Genomic DNA, 19,357 nt, shown 5'->3' on the forward strand with positions numbered 1-19,357 from the left:
GCTAAATGTAACCCTGACAGGCTACTTAGCCAATTACAAAATGCACGGGCTTTCTCACAGTTCAGAGAAGAACTTCTCTCAAAGGAGGCCCATGCAGCTGAGAGCCCCTCTGCAATGCGCCAAGGAACTGGATGCTGAATGAGCTGTTACACATTTCCTGTTACACTGATTTATCAATAATGAAGGAGTAAAAATGCAACAGCTTTTACTACGTATATGATGATCTCCTGCTTTCTCTGCTGCTAAGCCAAAAGCACAATGTGGGGCAATTTTTATTTCCTCCAAGATCCGTGTTTGTTTGTTTGTTTTTGCCTAACCTAACCTAACCTAACCTCTTCCTTGATTCACCTGACAACAAACGGCAGCTTTTCTTTCTCAATGTAAAGAAGTTTTTGCAGTTTTCATCTACAGTCATACCTCGGGGAAAATACGCTTCAGGTTGAGTGCTTTCAGGTTGCGCTGCGTGGCGGCCCGGAAGTAACAGAGCGCGTTACTTCTGGGTTTTGCCGCTCGCGCATGCGCAGACGGTCAAAATGATGTCACGCACATGTGTGGAAGCGGCAAAACGCGACCCGCGCAGATGCACTGTCGCGTCTTACGTTCTGTTTGGGATGCGAACGGTCTCCGGAACGGATCCCGTTCGCATCCCGAGGTACCACTGAACTTCAAAACTGTTTTGGAAACAGTGTGGCTCAAGTTGTAAGATGGTTGGATGGGATGTGGAAGGCAAACATCTAGGTTCCCTCTTAAGCTCAGCTGCCAGTTCCTTGACTCAAGGTCAAGGTCAAGGTACCCCTGCCCGTACGGGCCAGTCTTGACAGACTCTAGGGTTGTGCGCCCATCTCACTTAAGAGGCCAGGGGCCAGCGCTGTCCGGAGACACTTCCGGGTCACGTGGCCAGCGTGACAAAGCTGCATCTGGCGAGGCAGCGCAGCACACGGAAACGCTGTTTACCTTCCCGCTAGTAAGCGGTCCCTATTTATCTACTTGCACCCGGGGGTGCTTTCGAACTGCTAGGTTGGCAGGCGCTGGGACCGAACAACGGGAGCGCACCTCGCTGCGGGGATTCGAACCGCCAACCTTTTGATCGGCAAGCCCTAGGCGCTGAGGCTTTTACCCACAGTGCCACCCGCGTCCCTAGTTCCTTGACTAGACTTCGGTAAATCAATAGATGTACAATAAAGGCCTTTGTCCCACTCATCTGGAGGAGGTGGGGGAGAGAAGACGACTTCTAATGCTCTATCTGGGGCTTCTCATGCACGTGATCTTGAATCACAGCATCATGGAACTGCAGAGTTGATCATCTTCTAGTCCAACCCTGTGCAATGCAAGAATCTGCAGCTGTCCCATTTGTGGATCGAACTTGAAACCCTGGCATTATCAGCACCATGCTCCCACCAACTGAGCTATCCAGGCTGAAGAAGCTACAGTTTGTGTGCAAAATGGTGCAGCACGATTGCTGGCAGGAGTGAGACCCTGTCGCAGCTTGGGACTGGTTTACCTACAGGACCACCTTACCCCTTACATGACCACTTGACCACTTCAATCTGTGATAATGGCAGTGTTACATAGCTGCCACAAAATACTCCTTCTGCATTAGTAAGAAATTGATCTTTTAGTATGGAACTCCCTGCCTATTGCCATCAGGCAGGCACTTTCACTTTTTGGCACCTTGTAAAAACATTTTTGTTTAGGCAAGCCTACTCAGATATCTAGAATTCTGCCATGTGTTTTAATCTCTGCTTCGCTTATCTTTAATTTTATTTATTTTATTTTTGTTTTATATAGCTATTCTTGACTGATCACTTTATTGTTTTATTCTTTTTGCTTATTCTTTTGTGTGTTTTTTACAATCAAACGGAAGTCTTTTATTTGGTTGTTTGTATTGTTGTATGTTATGCTCACTGTATGTTATGTTCACGTTTAATGAGGGTGGATTTGTGTATTGGGGGGTGGGAGGTTTATGTAATGTTGTAAATAAAATTCCAATAAAATTAAAACTACAATCAAACGGCATACTGTATAAATATTATGAAACAAACAAACAAAGGGTTCAAAAGCAGCTGAGCACGCTGTTTCAATACTTGTAATCTCCTGTCTGACCCTGCAGGGTGCTATAACTCATGCTGATCAGCCAGTGCATAACTAATACATACACTGAGATGTGTGGCAGACTTTCCCTGGCAAGTGTAGGAGTGATCCAGTGAGAGAGGAAGTTGCATACCTTTCCTCAGTCGGTAGAGAATGAGACTCTTAATCTCAAGGTTGTGAGTTCAAGCCACACGCTGGGCAAAAGATTCCTGAACTGCAGGGGGTTGGACTAGATGACCCTCGTGACCCCTTCCAACTCCACAATTCTATGGTTCTAAGATGCACTGAGAGGCCTGATGGGACACTACTGGTGCCACTGAAATGAAAAGAAAGTCAGAATCTGAAAGGTTTTCAAAGAGGAACCTTTATGATTCCTTCCTCTCCCCTCCACCAAATCCCTCTGGAATTTCTTTCCAAAGGAGGCCTTCCTCACTTCCCACACCTCACAAGTTTGGAAGGGTAACCACCGTTTTCCTGTTCGGTTTTAAACAGCATGTGCTTTGAATATCAGGCCTTGTAGTCAATTTGATACATGTCTGACATGCTCTTCCACCAGGCAGCATGATACGTATAATGTACAAATAATGCTATTCTCCTTTTTCATTCTTAGACAGAAAACATTTCCCACCATATTTAGACCAGGCCCACTGCCCTCCAGCTGTTTTGGACTACAGTTCCCATCAGCCCCTGCTGGTGCATGTGTGCAGGGCTGATGGGACTTGTAGTCCAAAACAGCTGGAGGGTGCCTGGCTGGCAAAAGCCGGTTTTGACTGTTATGCAACTAACTTGATCAGTACAAAACCTATCATATAATTTAATATGGTTTTGCAACCCCATCCTTCAGAGGAGACCAAATTTCTACCATATAACAATGGAGGCATTCTCTCTCCCCCCCCCCCCCCCCCCCGGTTTTGGGAAGCATTTGAGGCTCAAGAACATTAGCAAGGAATGATGTAAACAGCAGAGGAATAAACTATTTCCAATGCCACCAAAACAGAACCCAAGAAGGATCCACTTAAGCTGCATGCTTAAAGAGATTTGCAGGCCATGCAAATTAAAAGCACAGATCCATAAGCTCCTTGCAGTCACCATTTCCCCCCCACCCCACCCCCAGATGGAGAGGGGTCAGTTTGGCTCACAAAACCAAATCCAGACTTCAGCGCTGCACCTGCCACTTAGAAGTACAGCTTCTTTGAAGCGAGATGTACAGATGGGGCTAAATTCAGGGTCACAGACAAAAGAGAAAAAGGGATAGGTGTTTATTTTAAGGCTTATCTCGAAGACAAGTTAACCCCGCCACAAAAATGCACCAAATAGTTTCTGCATGAAGTTTGGTCACCTTGTGGAATGTGACCGAGTCAGGTTTTTTTGAATTGCAAGAAAATGCAGCACAGCTGGCACTCAGTCGGCGTGCTGACACTAGAAATACAGGCTTCATCAACCTGAATTTGGAAGGGTGAGGAGGAGTGGGAGATGATGCAAGGGAATCTGGATCAATAACCACAGCCTTAGTAACAGTTCTTGGAAAGGACAGCACTGAAGACTGCGGGGTTCAACAAGGCTAGGCATCTTAATGGCAATCCAGTACGGATGCTATGGTTACTCGGACACTAATTGAACATGTGGCCATTCGGAAGAGCAATTAAACTATTGGGATTTTTGGCATATCATTTTGCAAGCATCACGTAGTCACAGGCACCATCAATCATGCCTGCAAATATGTAACAGAGTATTTATTATGCAAGCACTGGGTGACTTACATGCATGGATGCATGATTTCAATTTAAGCAGTATATTTGAATTTCCATCATCTGGCTTTGGTTAATACAGTGGTACCTCGGGTTACATACCCGCTTCAGGTTACATACGCTTCAGGTTACACACTTTGCTAACCCAGAAATAGTACTTCAGGTTAATAACTTTGCTTCAGGATGAGAACAGAAATCGTGCTCTGGCGGTGCGGTGGCATCAGGAGGCCCCATTAGCTAAGGTGGTGCTTCAGGTTAAGAACAGTTTCAGGTTAAGAACGGACCTCTGGAACGAATTAAGTACTTAACCCGAGGTACCACTGTACTAAAATCCCATACATGACGTAGTTTGAGGCAAAAACAACAACAGATATATTGAGATCCTTATAAACACTTTCAATATTTTTTAAATAAAAAAACCCCACAGTCATCTTAAACTGTGCCATCTAAAGTTTTCAAAATGAAGTAGACCCTCCTCTTATTTTATTTGCCATTGCTTCTTGACAATTTCCCAGAAGCCCATCCTTCAGTCACGACTTCCCCACCAAAAAACCCGAAACTAGCCTGTTAGAATGAGAAGTATATAAAGCAAAGAAAAAACTCCTGGTAACAAATGCCTGTCAAAACAAAAACAAAACTACCAAACTTGTATTGATGTATCAATCTGCCTTATATTAATATGGGAAATGGAAAGTACTTCCCAAGTCAGAGTGCATGATAGTTGACTAAATATCCACAATGCCACAATAAATATACTGACACTGTGATCCTAAGTATATCTCCTTGGAAGCTTGTCCAGCTGCTTTCACTGGAACCAACAAGCAAACAAAGGCGCTGAGAAATGTAGCCTATGTATATCTTATATAAAAACTCTGGGCGTACTCCCACATTTGGCTCTAAACTATGATTGAGAAAATTTCAGTCCATTAGAAGTTATGCTATCGCTTTTACTTCCCTTTACTCAGAAACAGTTTCCAAGGCAAGTTATCATTTCTTTAATAAGGGTTTATGCAGCAGCTTCTAACACTGAAACAACTTTTTGCATTTCCTGAAACAGACTACTGAGAAGCTCTTTTAAAATGCACCAATTTAGACTGCTATTGCAAACAAACAAATAAGCGATATCAATTACCGGTATTTGCTACAATCTTTGCGTACTGAGTTTTATTAGTCCCTTAAGTTTGGGATTTCCCATTTGATTACACTACCAGCAGAGCACAATACTGTCTTCCTAACTCCATGCCACCTTCTAGGCTAGTGTAAATCACCAAAAAGGAGGCATCCCAAAACAAAGGTGTGAGAATTACCTGCAAACACCTGGATGACCAGAAGGCTGGATTGGCTGCAGTAGGACCTGAGGTCTAGGAATGCGAGTCCTAACAAATCCGGACCTGCCATGCTTTCCAAATTTATCCATATTCCTTTATACAGAGTACAAATTGCTCTTCTCGGCGGAGAGAAACACCAACCACCAGTCCATCTGTGTCTCTCTTCAAATAGTCCCAGAACAGAGTAAGTTCCTGGAACACTTTTGGATTGTTGAGCAGCTGACTGCAGCAAACGCAACAGGGCTGCAGCACCACCCAGTCACGTCTCAGGAATGCTGCTAATTAGACAGCAAATCCTCCTCCTTCTTCTCTCCTCATATACGGCAGGGTGAGAACGGAGAGATAAAAATCTAGCCAGCATACCCATGACTTCGGTCCAAGAACAGTCATCAGCCACCTCGTGCTTGGAAGGCTCATAAGGAAGGCACAAGCTGGAAATGCAAGGCTTTACCAGTGACAGGCGAAGCCAGCAGAATCCAAACTTTGACTGCTTTGGGGCAATCTCTTGTTGGCTGCGAGGCGGGAACAAAACGGGAAATACCTGTCTATACCAGGTCAATCTACAACCAAGTTTAGCCCCGACAAATGCGATCAGGATACAGACAGTTACTTTTGGTAATCAGACGGAGGGAGTGAAAAGCTTAAATATTACACTTTAAAGGCTCTGGTATGGCTCCAGAAGTCATGCCCACAACTAGAAGATCCAGAAAGACAAGGTTGTATAAACACACACACATTACTCAAAAAGACGGCACAGTGCCTTTGTCTGAAGTCTGCTTCTTCACAATTTGGCCGTGTACACACCATACATTTAAAACAGATTTCTCTTCTCTCCCTCTACCCCACAAAAGTAAAAACTGGACACTGTAGTTTGGCTGGGAATTGTAGCTCTCGGAGGGGTAAAGTTCCCAGGGGTTTTGGTAGGGGTGTACTTTAAATATATGATGTGTAGGAACCCCAGATCTCCTTATGATAAACATATCCCACATGTTTCCAACAAGTCTTTTAAGTGGAGATCATTATCCCACTCTGCATCTGTCTCAGAACTATTTTTAACTGACTTTATAGATTTATTTTTTAAATGTTTGCATTTTTTAAAATAAATGTAATTGTTTTACAAATGAAGCTGCTGCTGCTGTTGTTAATTAAATGTGTATACCACCCTTCATTTGATGATCTCAGTGCAGTTCACAGCATAAAATACAGAATAAAACCACAAAGAACATAACCAAAAACAAAACAAAACAAAACCACACACCCTCTTGCAAACACATTTAAAAGGACTGTTAATCAGCCGAAGGCCTGGTTGAACAAGAACGTTTTCGCATGGCGCTTACAGATGTATAATGAACTTGCCATTTGTACATTTCTTTTAATTTATGGTTGTGACCATTTTGTTTCAGAATCGTTTTGTTGTAACCTTCCCTGGGACCTTATGGTGAAGGCTGGGTATGAAATCTAATAAATAATAGTATGCGCGCTCTCTCTCTCTCTCACACACACACACACACCTCTATGTACAGTGGTACCTCGGGTTACATACGCTTCAGGTTACATACACTTCAGGTTACAGACTCCGCTAACCCAGAAATAGTACCTCGGGTTAAGAGCTTTGCTTCAGGATGAGAACAGAAATCGTGCTCCGGCGGCACGGCAGCAGCGGGAGGCCCCATTAGCTAAAGTGATGCTTCAGGTTAAGAACAGTTTCAGGTTAAGAACGGACCTCCGGAACAAATTAAGTACTTAACCCAAGGTACCACTGTATTTCACAAGAGAAGCAACCTTAAAATATGTAAGATGGCACCTTTCCCTTATATCAATGCCTGCTGGTATAACATGACATCTTGTAAATATTTATTTTACCTCTTAATCAGGTGCAATGGAAGGAGAGCCAACTCTCTCACGCATTATATATATATGAGAGAAAGACGGCTCAAGCAAAATCTTTTCCCAACACACCGGTATTTGTTACTTTGAGGAAAGAGGCCTAGTCTGGGTCTACACTGCTAATATCATAGGCTCTTAGGGTGCAGCTGAGAAAGTGGACGGGGAGAAATCTAATGTACTGGAATGCTGCAATTCCTTTTTTCAGGTGTAGCAATCTCAGGTAATACTAGAACTTCGGGCTATCCACTGAAGTCTTTCTTGCAGTATTCAGAATGTAAATTTAAGACTTTATATTAAATATTTAGTCCTCTAGGTAAAGAAAGCCCAGTAAGATCCACAGCCTTAAAACATGCAAGAACAAGAGTTGTAAGACAGTGCGGATGTTATCCTTGCTGCAATTTTCGCAATAGAAAAACGAAAACACAAGTGGGAAAACAAATGCAGCAGGCAATTAAACAGTGAAAAGTCTGCCACTATTTTCTGTGAATCCAAGCACACCTGTAACTTTGAAATACTGTGCATACTGTACCTAAGGAAACACAGGATGTTGTATAGAAAAGATAGGCACTTTGCATGCATGGGTGATCATTTTAAAATCTTTGTAAAGCAGGTTCCCAAATATTTCAAATTACTCATGAAACACCTAATAATAGTGCAAATTATGTTAAAACTTTGCATTTTCATAGGGGGGAAAAACTGGGTAGGTTTAACAATGAGAGGCACCTAAAATGCATTGAGTGATCCAAAAGAGGAACCAGTCTCGTTCATTTCCCTAACAATTCATTACAGTAGATCAGGCCACCTGCTGCTACACCTGCAAAATGTATTGCAGTATGTTAGATTCCTGTGACTTCTGGTTGCGAATGGGATCCATTCCGGAGGCCCATTTTCAACATGAAAAGAGCGCAACCCACAGTGGCGCGTATGCGCATGCACGGGTTGCAATTTGCCGCTTCTTCGCATGACGTCATTTTGCACTTTTGCGCATGCACGAGTGGTGAAACCCGGAAGTAACCCTTTCCAGTACTTCCGGGTCACTGCGGGACGTAACCTGAAAGAACTTAACATGAAGCGGACGTAACCTGAGGTATGACTGTATTCACAACTTCACCACTCTTCCAATTATACAACAGTGCAATGGGCATTAATTCATTTCTAGATCCAACACTTTCTGGAAAGGCAATTCAAAACTTCCAAGACTACTTACAAATTAAACATCTCTTTCAAATTGTGCTATACGGTTACCATCTTGCCTGGGTCATTCAAATTCCCAAACAAAGCACCCTTGCGTAAATTCTAGTCTAAAAATTGGTGGCTACTCCAAACTGCCACCACTGAATTATTACAAGTGTCTGATTGTGGGAGGTCTGCTGCAGCATCAATACCTTCTACTCGGCCCTGCCTTTTAAATTCTTCCAATTCCTCTTATTTCTCTACATCTGCTCCTTCCCATCTTAATGTTTTGTTTTGTTTTTCTAATAAAAAATTTCAATTTGCAAGCCACTCGCAGCATGCAAAGTGTCCTGGAAATAATCATGTCAATGAAACTACACAGTGACTTTAGCAAAGGAACAACAACAACCACAACAACAGGAAGAATTTGGAGTCATTTCACACAACTATTTTGAGATGGAAGAATATTTTCCACAATGCAACATTAACGTCTTGTACATGCTCCCTATTCATTTAATTCTTCTCTGGTTGACTACAGTGGTTTGTGAAACCTTTTCATCATTATTTCTGACACAAACTAACAAGCAAAGCAAGAAGTGTTCAAACGCGAGCAACAGATTATGGGGCTGATTCGCGCAATTATTTTGAGGTGGGCGGTCTGCCCTGAGCAAACTATTATTTAGAGGACAAAGTGCTCTTGTGAAAATCCAGTCACAGGACCACTTCCTCACAAATGTCCATATACTAATAGCAAACTCACTTTCTGAGGATACATTCTTACAGTACGTAATCAAAATAGCAGGCTTAAGGGAATAAAACGCTTTAAGTTTTTTTAAAAAAACTTTTTGGGGGGAGGAGGACATCCTAAAGGGAAAGATGCCACCGAAACCCCAGATGGGGCATGCTCAGTGGGCAAAGAATACAGTGGTACCTTAGTTCTCAAACTTAATCTGTTCTGGAAGTCCATTCCAAAACCAAAGCGTTCCAAAACCAAGGCATGCTTTCCCATAGAAAGTAATACAAAATGGATTAATCTGTTCCAGACTTTTAAACACAACCCCTAAAACAGCAATTTAACATGAATTTTACTATTCAATGAGACCACTGATCTATAAAATGAAAGCAATAATCAATGTACTGTACTATAAAATAAATAAGACAGTATTGTAGATTATAAAAATAAAAATGGTTATTTTTTCGTACCTGCACTGATGATAGTCATTGTTTGGATGGGGGGCTTTTATCCATTTCTGCAGTCACACAATCAAACAATCAATCAATCAATCAATCAGTAGCTGAACTAGGTTCCACACAGTCACAAAAAACAAATTAACCGGAAAAGCCTCAAAAACAAAAACAGAAAATAAATAGCTAAAACAAAAGCGCCAAATACAGTTGCACCTTAGTTCTCAAACTTAATCCATTCCAGAACTCTGTTTGACTTCAGAAATGTTTGAAAAACCAAAGGTGCAGCTTCTGATTGGTGCAGGCGCCCCAGAAACAATAGCTGACAGCCGCATCAAACGTTCAGCTTCCAAAAAACGTTCACAAACCAGACCACTTCTGGGTTTTTGGAGTTTGGGAGCCAAGGCATTTGAGAACCAAGGTACCACTGTACTGAGTGGTGAGAGAGAACAGAATGGAGTACCATCATGGTATCTGGTGACCGCAGTGGTTTGTGTTTTTTAATGATATGGCTTAACTTGCAAGATATTACAATATGAATAGTGGGGGTGGGGTGAGGTGGTGGAAGGGGGAGGGAATCCTCAGAAAACACCTTGTGCAAACGGGTATCTTAAAACTGAGTTTGTAGGGGGGGAAATTAAAAAAAATATTTTGTCAGCCAGGGATGGTAGAAGAGTAAAATAAAGTGGCAAGCCTTTGATAGTTGGGTAAAAACTTTCCAGCTTCAATCCCATCATGCCACGCATCTCCCTCCACTTACCAGTGTCAAATGCCACAACATGGATGAGTGTGATCCATACCACCACAGATTCGGTGCCTGTAAGCCCTATTGTCACTTTAGCCCTGGGTGCTGTTTGAAGAAGTCCAGCGGTGATGTTCCTTCAAAACCGCTTAAGCAAAACATGCAGCAAGCGAAAAGCATCACAGTCATTGAGGCCTTCGCCTCCTCAATCCAATTGCTAAAAGAGGTTTGGCTCTCCTAAGTGCAGAAAACCTAATCAGATCACACAGCCCAGAGCAGCATGACGGAGCGCATAATGTGCCTCCATATGGAGACTCCTAAGCTGCTTTAAAAGCACCAGCGTGTTATGTGACAAACAGAAGATTAGGCCTTTAGGTGGGGAATAAGCGCACTGCTCTTTAGAAGCAAAGAACTTGTATTTATAATATAAGCAAGTTACTAGCAGATGGAGATGAAGGTGGGACAGGAAAGGCCAGATATATATGCTGCCCACTGGTACACATCTGGCAGATATACGGCTCTCAACTAAAAGCCAATTCCCAACTGGGGAATGACGAAACTCAGCCCACAAACCGAATTTGAATTTATCAAGTTCCCCAGTGGCTCTATCCAATTTAATCAAGGTGTGACAGTTTCACACTTAAGGAAGGGAAAAGTGCTTGGAGAGATAAGAGATTTTCCACTTTCATATCTCTGTCTCCTTTTGGGTTCTATACCATCTCTCCTGTACAAAGATCCTATGCCTTTTTCAAATAAACAGGTGACTGATGCCAGACTTCTTCTTGAGGGAATCCTTTAAAAAGCTCATTCGTCCCTCAGGCTTGAAGGGGAAAGTAGTCATTCCCATGGATCCTTATCAGCGAACTCACTTCACACAAGGTCATGTACTCTGTAAGTGCGAGCCCCTCACTGAAAAATGGCGTCCAGATTATTATATAGCTGAACTATCTTCACTCATGAGAGAACAGGGTTGTAGGGCAGCACACCAATGTGGCCTTTGAACCACAGTCTGAAGAACCACCCAGAGTCGCGCCTTTAAAAAGGGAAGGTGGGTTTGCCTGATAGATAGCCAGGCTTAGAGAGCGGAGTTGTGAAAAAAAACTATCCAAAAATTCATGCACCCCAAAGAGTACAAATACCATGGCAGCAGCCCCACAAGCTCATCTAAAAACTAGGACTTTGGAACACATGGAGGAAAGTTATGATCTTTATTTCCTGTTTAATTGATTTCAACCTTACAGCATGCCTCTCCAAACATGAACCCGTGCCTTTTAACTTTGATCAATATTGAAACTTAAACCACATAAGACATTTTTAATGCCTAAGGAAGAACTTAGTAAGAGGAAGCTATGAGGCAGAAAAACCTTTTCCTTGTTGCTTTTATGGTTTAAGGTATGCACGCTTTTTTCTTCACACTTCTTTTATCTTAAATTGATTTCATAATTACAAAATATTTCAATCATGCAGCAAGCACATATTGTATGACAAATACTGTCATATCAGAGTGAGAATGCCCGCATGTATCACTTCATTCCTTCTTTAGTTGTTGTTCCAATACAAAATAAAAACAACAACCAGTTTTGTTGAAAAATCTGGATTTTTTCATTCTTCCCTCTGAAAGGCAGATATGACATGCAATTATTCATCACCATAATATCCCCTACTTTCCTTAGCCATTGATCAAGGTTTTGAAGAACCAATCCCAGCAAGACTTGCATTCAGCGCCAAGTTTAAATAATGTTGGGTGTAAGCCCTATGGCAAAAGAACAATCCATTTCACACAGCTTAGAGAAGACTCCTGATTTTTCATGTGCAATAGTGCTTGCATTTGGGCAGGCACAAATCCCCCAACAGCATATAATGTCAAGCAATTTTACAGGTAGGGGAACCTGCCCATCTGTCAAAAGGAACACTTTTGGATCTGCCTAACCCTGCACTGGCAGTTCCTACCACATATACATAGCAACAAGCAACAGACCAGTCAACTGCGCTGCAAAAGGTTGCTATTTTTTAAAAAAATCCTGGTCAGGTTTTGGAACCTACCGGCAAGATCATGGAAAAACTCCAGAAACTTGACTCCATTTTGAGTTCCTGAAACTCAGAAGTATCAAATAAGGCCTGTGATCTAAAGAAGCAACGGCCTGGTTCACACGCAACACCAAGCCATAGTTAAAACTAAGGTTCGTAAGCCAATAACAAACCATGACTTCAGATCATAGTTGGTTGCAGCACACACATCACAGTTGAGCTGCTAAACAAGATTCAGATGATCGAACAAACCATGCTGTAATAAATCACAGTTTAATAAACTATGGCATAGCAGTACAGTGGTACCTCGCAAGACGAATGCCTCGCAAGACGAAAAACTCGCAAGACGAAAGGGTTTTTGGTTTTTTGAGTTGCTTCACAAGACGATTTTCCCTATGGGCTTGCTTCGCAAGACAGAAACGTCTTGCAAGTTTGTTTCCTTTTTCTTAACACCGTTAATAAAGTTGCGACTTGACTTCAAGGAGCAACTCATAGCACGCGGTGTGGTAGCCTTTTTTGAGGTTTTTGAAGACTTTGGTGATTTTTGGAGCTTTTCCAAAACTTTTCCGAAACCGTGCTTCGCAAGACGAAAAAACTCACAGAACGAATTAATTTTGTCTTGCGAGGCACCACTGTATGTGCAAACTAGGTCACTATGTACACACATGGGCACTGCTGCAGTCCTGCTGCTGCAGTTCTTGCTCTTAAAAGGGCAAGCTGGTTTTTAACTGGAGCGGCAGCTTTGGAAGTAGGAACTGCAATGAAGGAAACAGCAAAATAAAGCGCAGGCTCGGTATGTTTTTTTCTCCCCTGTGCATGCATATGGCTGCTTTGACTTTTGGCCATGCAATTTGATTTTCCAGTGCAGGATCTGGTATCAGACATGGAGTTTAGAGGATCTCACTTTTGATAGTGGCACACAGTTCTAACAACCATAGGGAATCACTGTAAGCAGATTACACAAAACCCTCAACAATTGGAGTTCGTCTTCCATTTGTTGGGAAACGGAATACTCTGAAGCAGCATGAAGCACCCATTTAGATGGTCTAGTCATTGAGCCTTCCTTTTTCCACCTCTTCTCCTCTTAATATTCTGAGCCCAACCCGACTCTCCCTCTAGCTGTCAAAAAACAATCTATACAACCAATGTGGTGTTTAGGCAAGTATTGCACATTTCTGTAAATGTACCAAACCTCAATAACTAGCTCTTTTCACAGACCCAGTCTTCTGGGGTTGTAGGATTTTATGGCACAGAATTCAGATACCTTTCTCATAGATCCCAACAACATACCAGTGAACCTTAGCCAATCATTTGGGATTGCTTAGTCTCCACCCAAGTTTCATTTTTCAGAAATAAAAAAGTTATAGAAGGAAGCCACTCTTACCCATTAAAACTGAACACTTATTAAACTGCTGAGGAGCACTGCGCAAATAGTCTTCAAGTCTACAAACTGGTAGCTTTTGATCAGCATAGCACTGAAGATCATTTCATATATTATGTTCTTCCTGCATCATAATTAAAGCTTTCATGTTGACATACAACAATGAAAAGTATGCACATGACAAAATACATGCATTATAGCCTGGCACGCTCTAGTGAATGACAGTTATGCTGCTTTTCATTCCACTTCCTGGCTTGCTATGTGCTCTGCCCCATATTTGTGAAATGCCACAGCTTCTGCCCCATATTTGAGAGTTTTAGCGTTGTAGAGACTGCAAGATCTACCGTATTTTTTGCCCTATAGGACGCACCGGCCCATAGGACGCACCTAGATTTGGGGGGGGGGGATAAAGGAAAACAATTTTATTCCCCCCCCCCCCGAACAGGCAGCTCTCCGCAAGCCATGGGAGCCCAGCTGCGCCTCCCCGCTGTCCCCCGAGCTTGCGGGGCTGGCGGTGGGGCTCTCCGGAAGCCTGGAGAGCGAGAGGGGTCGCTGCACACCGACCCCTCTCGCTCTCCAGGCTTCAGCGAAAGCCTGCATTCTCCCCATAGGACGCACACACATTTCCCCTTCCTTTTTGGAGGGGAAAAAGTGTGTCCTGTAGGGCGAAAAATACGGTATATGCCGAGACACCCAATGCAGCTTAGACAGCTACTTTGTGACATGCTGTTTGCTTTACATATTTTTACCTCACCCTCCATCCACATTCCAAGGGTGGCTTACGCTAACAAAGAATAAATAGAAGAACTCTTACAGAACAACAACAACCAACCATTTATGACCATCACAGATCCAATTGCCAGGACTAACAGTTTAACTTAAAAGGCCTGGGAAAATAAGGACTACATTTGCCTGTCACTGAAGTGTCATCAGAGTCAATGCCAGTTGGGAGAGAGATGGTTTCACAAGCAGGGTAAAAAGGTAAAGGGACCCCTGACCATTAGGTCCAGTCGCGGACAACTCTGGGGTTGCGACGCTCATCTCGCTTTATTGGCCGAGGGACCCGGCATACAGCTTCCGGGTCATGTGGCCAGCATGACTAAGTTGCTTCTGGCAAACCAGAGCAGCACACAGAAATGCCATTTACCTTCCTGCCAGAGTGGTACCTATTTATCTACTTGCACTTTGACGTGCTTTCAGACTGCTAGGTTGGCAGGAGAAGGGACCAAGCAACGGGAGTTCACCCCATAGCGGGGATTCGAACCGCCGACCTTCTGATCGGCAAGCCCTAGGCTCTGTGGTTTAGACCACAGCGCCACTACCCAAAATGCCCCCTCACTGTACCTCCAATGGTGGAGGCATTCAGGTGAGGGTCTCCGAAGAGGACCTCAGTGTCTCAACAAGTTCACATGGAGATAGGACTTCAGATTTGTCTCAAGCCCTGAGAGGCTTTGAAAGGTAAGCACCAGAACTAAACTGAGCCCAGAAACAAACTGAAAGCCAGCACTCGAGACATGTTATCCACTAACTGGTCCCAGTTACCAGCTTCAAGGTTATGTTTTGAACAACTAGCTGCATTTACAGAACCGTTTCCTAAGGCAGCCCCACATATAACACATTGCCATAGTCAAATGGAGGTGACGAGAGCAAGGATGACTGAGGCTCTAGGCTATCTGTCTAGAACAGATAGTAGCTGATGAATCAGTCTAAACTGCTCTAAGGCACACTGTGCCACAGACAATGTAGAACTCAGCCGTGCATTCAATCCAGCTACATCTCTACATGCCCCATTATGATGCCACATGGTGTGTGATATCAGGTACAGGGGCAGGTGGGTGTGGTTTGGAGGGAAATGGCATTGCAGACCAAACTGGGACCCATGCTGGGTCAAAATCTGGCCCATAGGCAATGGGTTACTCTCTAGGACAGGGGGACCTAATTTGGAAATTATGAAATGGAAAATTTTCCACAGAAAAAGAAGGCAATGGAAAAAGGGAGGCCACTGACAGGAAAACCCGACTGCCAACCTGCTCCTTTAGGAGGTGTGCAAGTCCCATCCAGAACAGATTGAACAACACAATCCTAGGCAGACAAACTACACCCTCCTTGACTATTCTACGCCCAAATAAGCCTTGGCATGCCTAGAAAATGCTATTGATGGGTGCCATGTAAATCTAAATAATAAAACCAACATTAACATAGGCATAAGTTGCCTTCTACTAAAGCACACTATTTGTCCATCTAGTCCAGTATTGTTTACTCTGAATGACAGCAGCTCTTCAGGCAGAAGTCCTTCCCAGCTGCATCTACTAGACATGCAGAGGATGGAACCTGGGACCTTCTGCATGCAAAGCACCTCCTCTGCAGTCACACAGAACCTTCCAGCACAATGGAAGCAGGTACTTCCACTGCCGGGGAAGCGGCTGGCGCTGTGGTCTAAACCACTGAGCCTTGGGCTTGCCGATCAAAAGGTCGGCAGTTCAAATCCCCACAACGGGGTGAGCTCCCCTTGCTCTGTCCCAGCTCCTGCCAACCTAGCAGTTCGAAAGCACACCAAAAAGTGCAAGTAGATCAATAGGTACCGCTCCAGTGGAAGGTAAATGGTGTTTCCGTGTGCTGCTCTGGTGTCGGTGTTCCATTGCACCAGAAGCGGCTTAGTTATACTGGCCACATGACCTGGAAATACTGTCTGCGGAGTGGACAAATGCCTGCTCTCTTGGCCTGTAAAGCAAGATGAGCACCACAACCCCAGAGTCATTCGCGACTGGACTTAACTGTCAGGGGTCCCTTTACCTTTACTTCCACCACCACTGCTCCCCTGCACCCCGTAACACGTGGAACTTGAAGGTAATTTTGCAGACTGCACACCACAGCAACCATTCCAATTAGGGCTGCACACATATCATAAATTTAAAAGCACATCATCCCCTTCTCCCCCAGCAAGGAATCCTGGCAAGTGTAGTTTACATCTTGCAGAGCTACAACCTCCAGCATCCTTAAACTGTAATTCCTAGGATTCTTGGCGCCTTAGAAGCATAGCGCCTGTGAAGTCCCAAGACTGCTGATGAGCAGCAGACCATTGCGGCCAGAAGGGATCCCTGTTGCTGGGAGGGTGAGGGATTCCATTTATGCCCACCCTGAAATAGAGTGCAGTAAAGAATAATAATAAAATAATTAATTGAGCCTACTGTAGGCAGCCATTTTGTTTCAGAGAAGTGAGGAAGGCAACCACAACATGCAAATGTTATCAAAGAGCAATCTCACCTCCAGCTCCCTGTGGGTTAAAGAGAGAGAGAAAGAGAGTGAGTATTGGTTTCTCTGGGAATTAAATGCCACCCTACAGGTTTGTTCTTTGGACAACAGCCAGTTTCTTTGGTGTGGGAAGGGTGAACCTTTTCGAAAGCTGACAAACTGGTACGAGGAGAAGGCTAGCTGGCACACCAAAGCCGCAACTTCCCACACAGTGAGGCAATTTTACTGAAATACATAGACAGAATTTCTATACTACAAAATGGAATCGAGGGCTTTGCCTTACATTTTAGTTAGAGGGAGGGGGGAAGTATTCCTCTTACTTATCTAAAGCACACCTATGCATGTGATTTAGATAATTTAAGGGTAAGGTGATTTACCTTACCCTTTATGCATGTACAATGTGATAAAGAAGGGCCTTTGAAACAAAACAATGAAAAGGGAAATCTGGTTTGTAGAAGGACTGCTGTGAAATGAACAGTGCCTTTGCTTAATACAGTGGTACCCCGGGTTAAGAACTTAATTCATTCTGGAGGTCCGTGCTTAACCTGAAACTGTTCTTAACCCGAGGTACCACTTTAGCTAATGGGGCCTCCCGCTGCCACCAGCACGCAATTTCTGTTCTCATCCTGAAGCAAAGTTCTTAACCTTAGGTACTATTTCTGGGTTAGCGGAGTCTGTAACCTGAAGCATCTGTAACCGGAGCATCTGTAACCCAAGGTACCACTGTAATAAAATACATTCTCATCATAGGGGATGTCTATTTATCTGATTTATTCTCTTTGCTTCAAGGCACTTAAAACAGTTAACAAATCCAATCAGTAATCCCAAAATGAAACAAAATGATTCATACTAATCAATAAAAGAAAATCACGTAACCTGTATTACAAGATCAGGGAGGGTTGTCCCACTTTCCAGACAACAGGAATTTCCTCTGGTACTTCTCTCTAAAAGTAAAAGGTAAAGGACCCCTGGATGGTTAAGTCCAGTCAAAGGCGACTATGGGGTTGCGCCGCTCGTCTCGCTTTCAGGCCAAGGGAGCCGGCATTTGTCCACAGACAGCTTTCCGGATCATGTGGCCAGCATGACTAAACTGCTTCTGGCACAATGGAACACCGTGCCAGAAACTAGAGCACACGGAAACACCGTTTACCTTCCTGCCATGGTGGTACCTATTTATCTACTTGCACTGGCATGCTTTCGAATGGCTAGGTTGGCAGGAGCTGGGACAGAGCAACAGGAGCTCACCTCGTCGCGGGGATTCGAACTGCTGACCTTCTGATTGGCAAGACCAAGAGCACAGCAGCACATGAATTATTGTTTTCATTTATCACTAGCTTTTTACAGTAAAATGTCTCAACAACAACTCCCATCATCCCTGGCCACTAGCCATTTCCTTGGAGCAAATTTTTGGGGCTGCACAAGGGGGCTGCAGTGGAGGAGAAAAAAGAGAACTGCCATTGCACAAGAAGAAATCTGCTCACACGTTTGATGCTGCCCATTGGGTTTTAATATTTTATTGTAAGCCAATGTGTTGATTTTAATCAAAGGTGCTAAGCTTTTTTAGAATTATTTGACCAAGTCCAGCATTACAAGCATATAGTTAGATCAGTTTTGCCAAGGCTGCCTCCAAGAAGGCATGAGGAAAACATCCTGTTAGCCAGGGGACTACAGCATCCCATTTCCTGGCTCATGTGTTAGCCCAGTCTGGCCATTGTGATTGTTGGAACACATACACAGCAACAGTTCTTCGCATGCACCATCATACACACAAGCTGCACCAGGCAAAACAATTGCACAGATCTCACAGTAGGCGGGATTCTACTTTGGGATGGGAGGAGAGGGCGAAGTTTAACATGAATAATCTCTGGATTCAGGCCAGCCATTGTCTCCACCTTTTCACATCTTAACAAACAGACCAACCACAAACAAAATGCAAAGAACCAATATTCTTTCTGCACCTGTACAGCACGAGTGCTGCTGTTAGATTAAGCTTCAAGAGATTTGTTTATCTAAGTTCACAGCTGTCTTGCCCAGCAGCCAAACTTTGTTTCCTGGTTCCCCAAACGCTTCCTTTTCCCCCTCTTCATAGACTTTCCGCTTGTTAGGAGTAACTTGCTCTCTGTGAAAACAAATGGGCAGAACTGGGAAAGGCATTTTTATTTATGTTTTGTCCTGGTGAACATTTCTGGTATTTTATACAGTTTCGTTTCTAATAGGGTTGTTCTGGTAATGAAGCAGCCTGCATTTTAATTATCAAGGTGCATGCGTGGTCAGAAGTAAAGCTTAAAATCATGGACACAGTCCCAAGATAACAATGTGCAGAAGGAAGCTGCAACCAAGTGGTACAGGTAAGGGTAAGTTCCATGAAGACCTGTGGGGCCTTTGGCTGTAGTGTAGCTACCTACTGCCCTATCAATACTGGCACCATCAATACTGGAATGGTGGCGCTGTGGTCTAAACCACTGAGCCTCTTGGGCTTGCAGATCAGAAGGCTGGTGGTTTGAATCCCCGTGACAGGGTGAGCTCCTGTTGCTTGGTCCCA

The 19,357-nt window shown here is 43.7% G+C and overlaps 1 protein-coding gene across 3 annotated transcripts in view; it reads right to left on the reverse strand.

Moving 5' to 3' along the window:
- The window catches only part of ARHGAP40 (Rho GTPase activating protein 40), a 72,762-nt gene that overhangs the window by 37,216 nt on the left and 16,189 nt on the right, over positions 1-19,357 (reverse strand). The window contains exon 1 of one of the 3 annotated variants that reach the window (XM_077929246.1): positions 5,147-5,604. The exons of 1 other annotated variant lie outside the window; for it this stretch is intronic. In XM_077929246.1, coding sequence (XP_077785372.1) covers positions 5,147-5,256 — 110 coding nt within the window. In that variant the 5' untranslated portion in view covers positions 5,257-5,604. Of the gene's footprint in view, positions 1-5,146; positions 5,605-19,357 lie in introns of those variants that run through there. One more of the 3 variants, XM_077929245.1, reaches the window with a different exon arrangement.

The sequence above is a fragment of the Podarcis muralis genome, chromosome 5 (genome assembly GCF_964188315.1).
Source record: "Podarcis muralis chromosome 5, rPodMur119.hap1.1, whole genome shotgun sequence".
NCBI lineage: Eukaryota > Metazoa > Chordata > Lepidosauria > Squamata > Lacertidae > Podarcis > Podarcis muralis.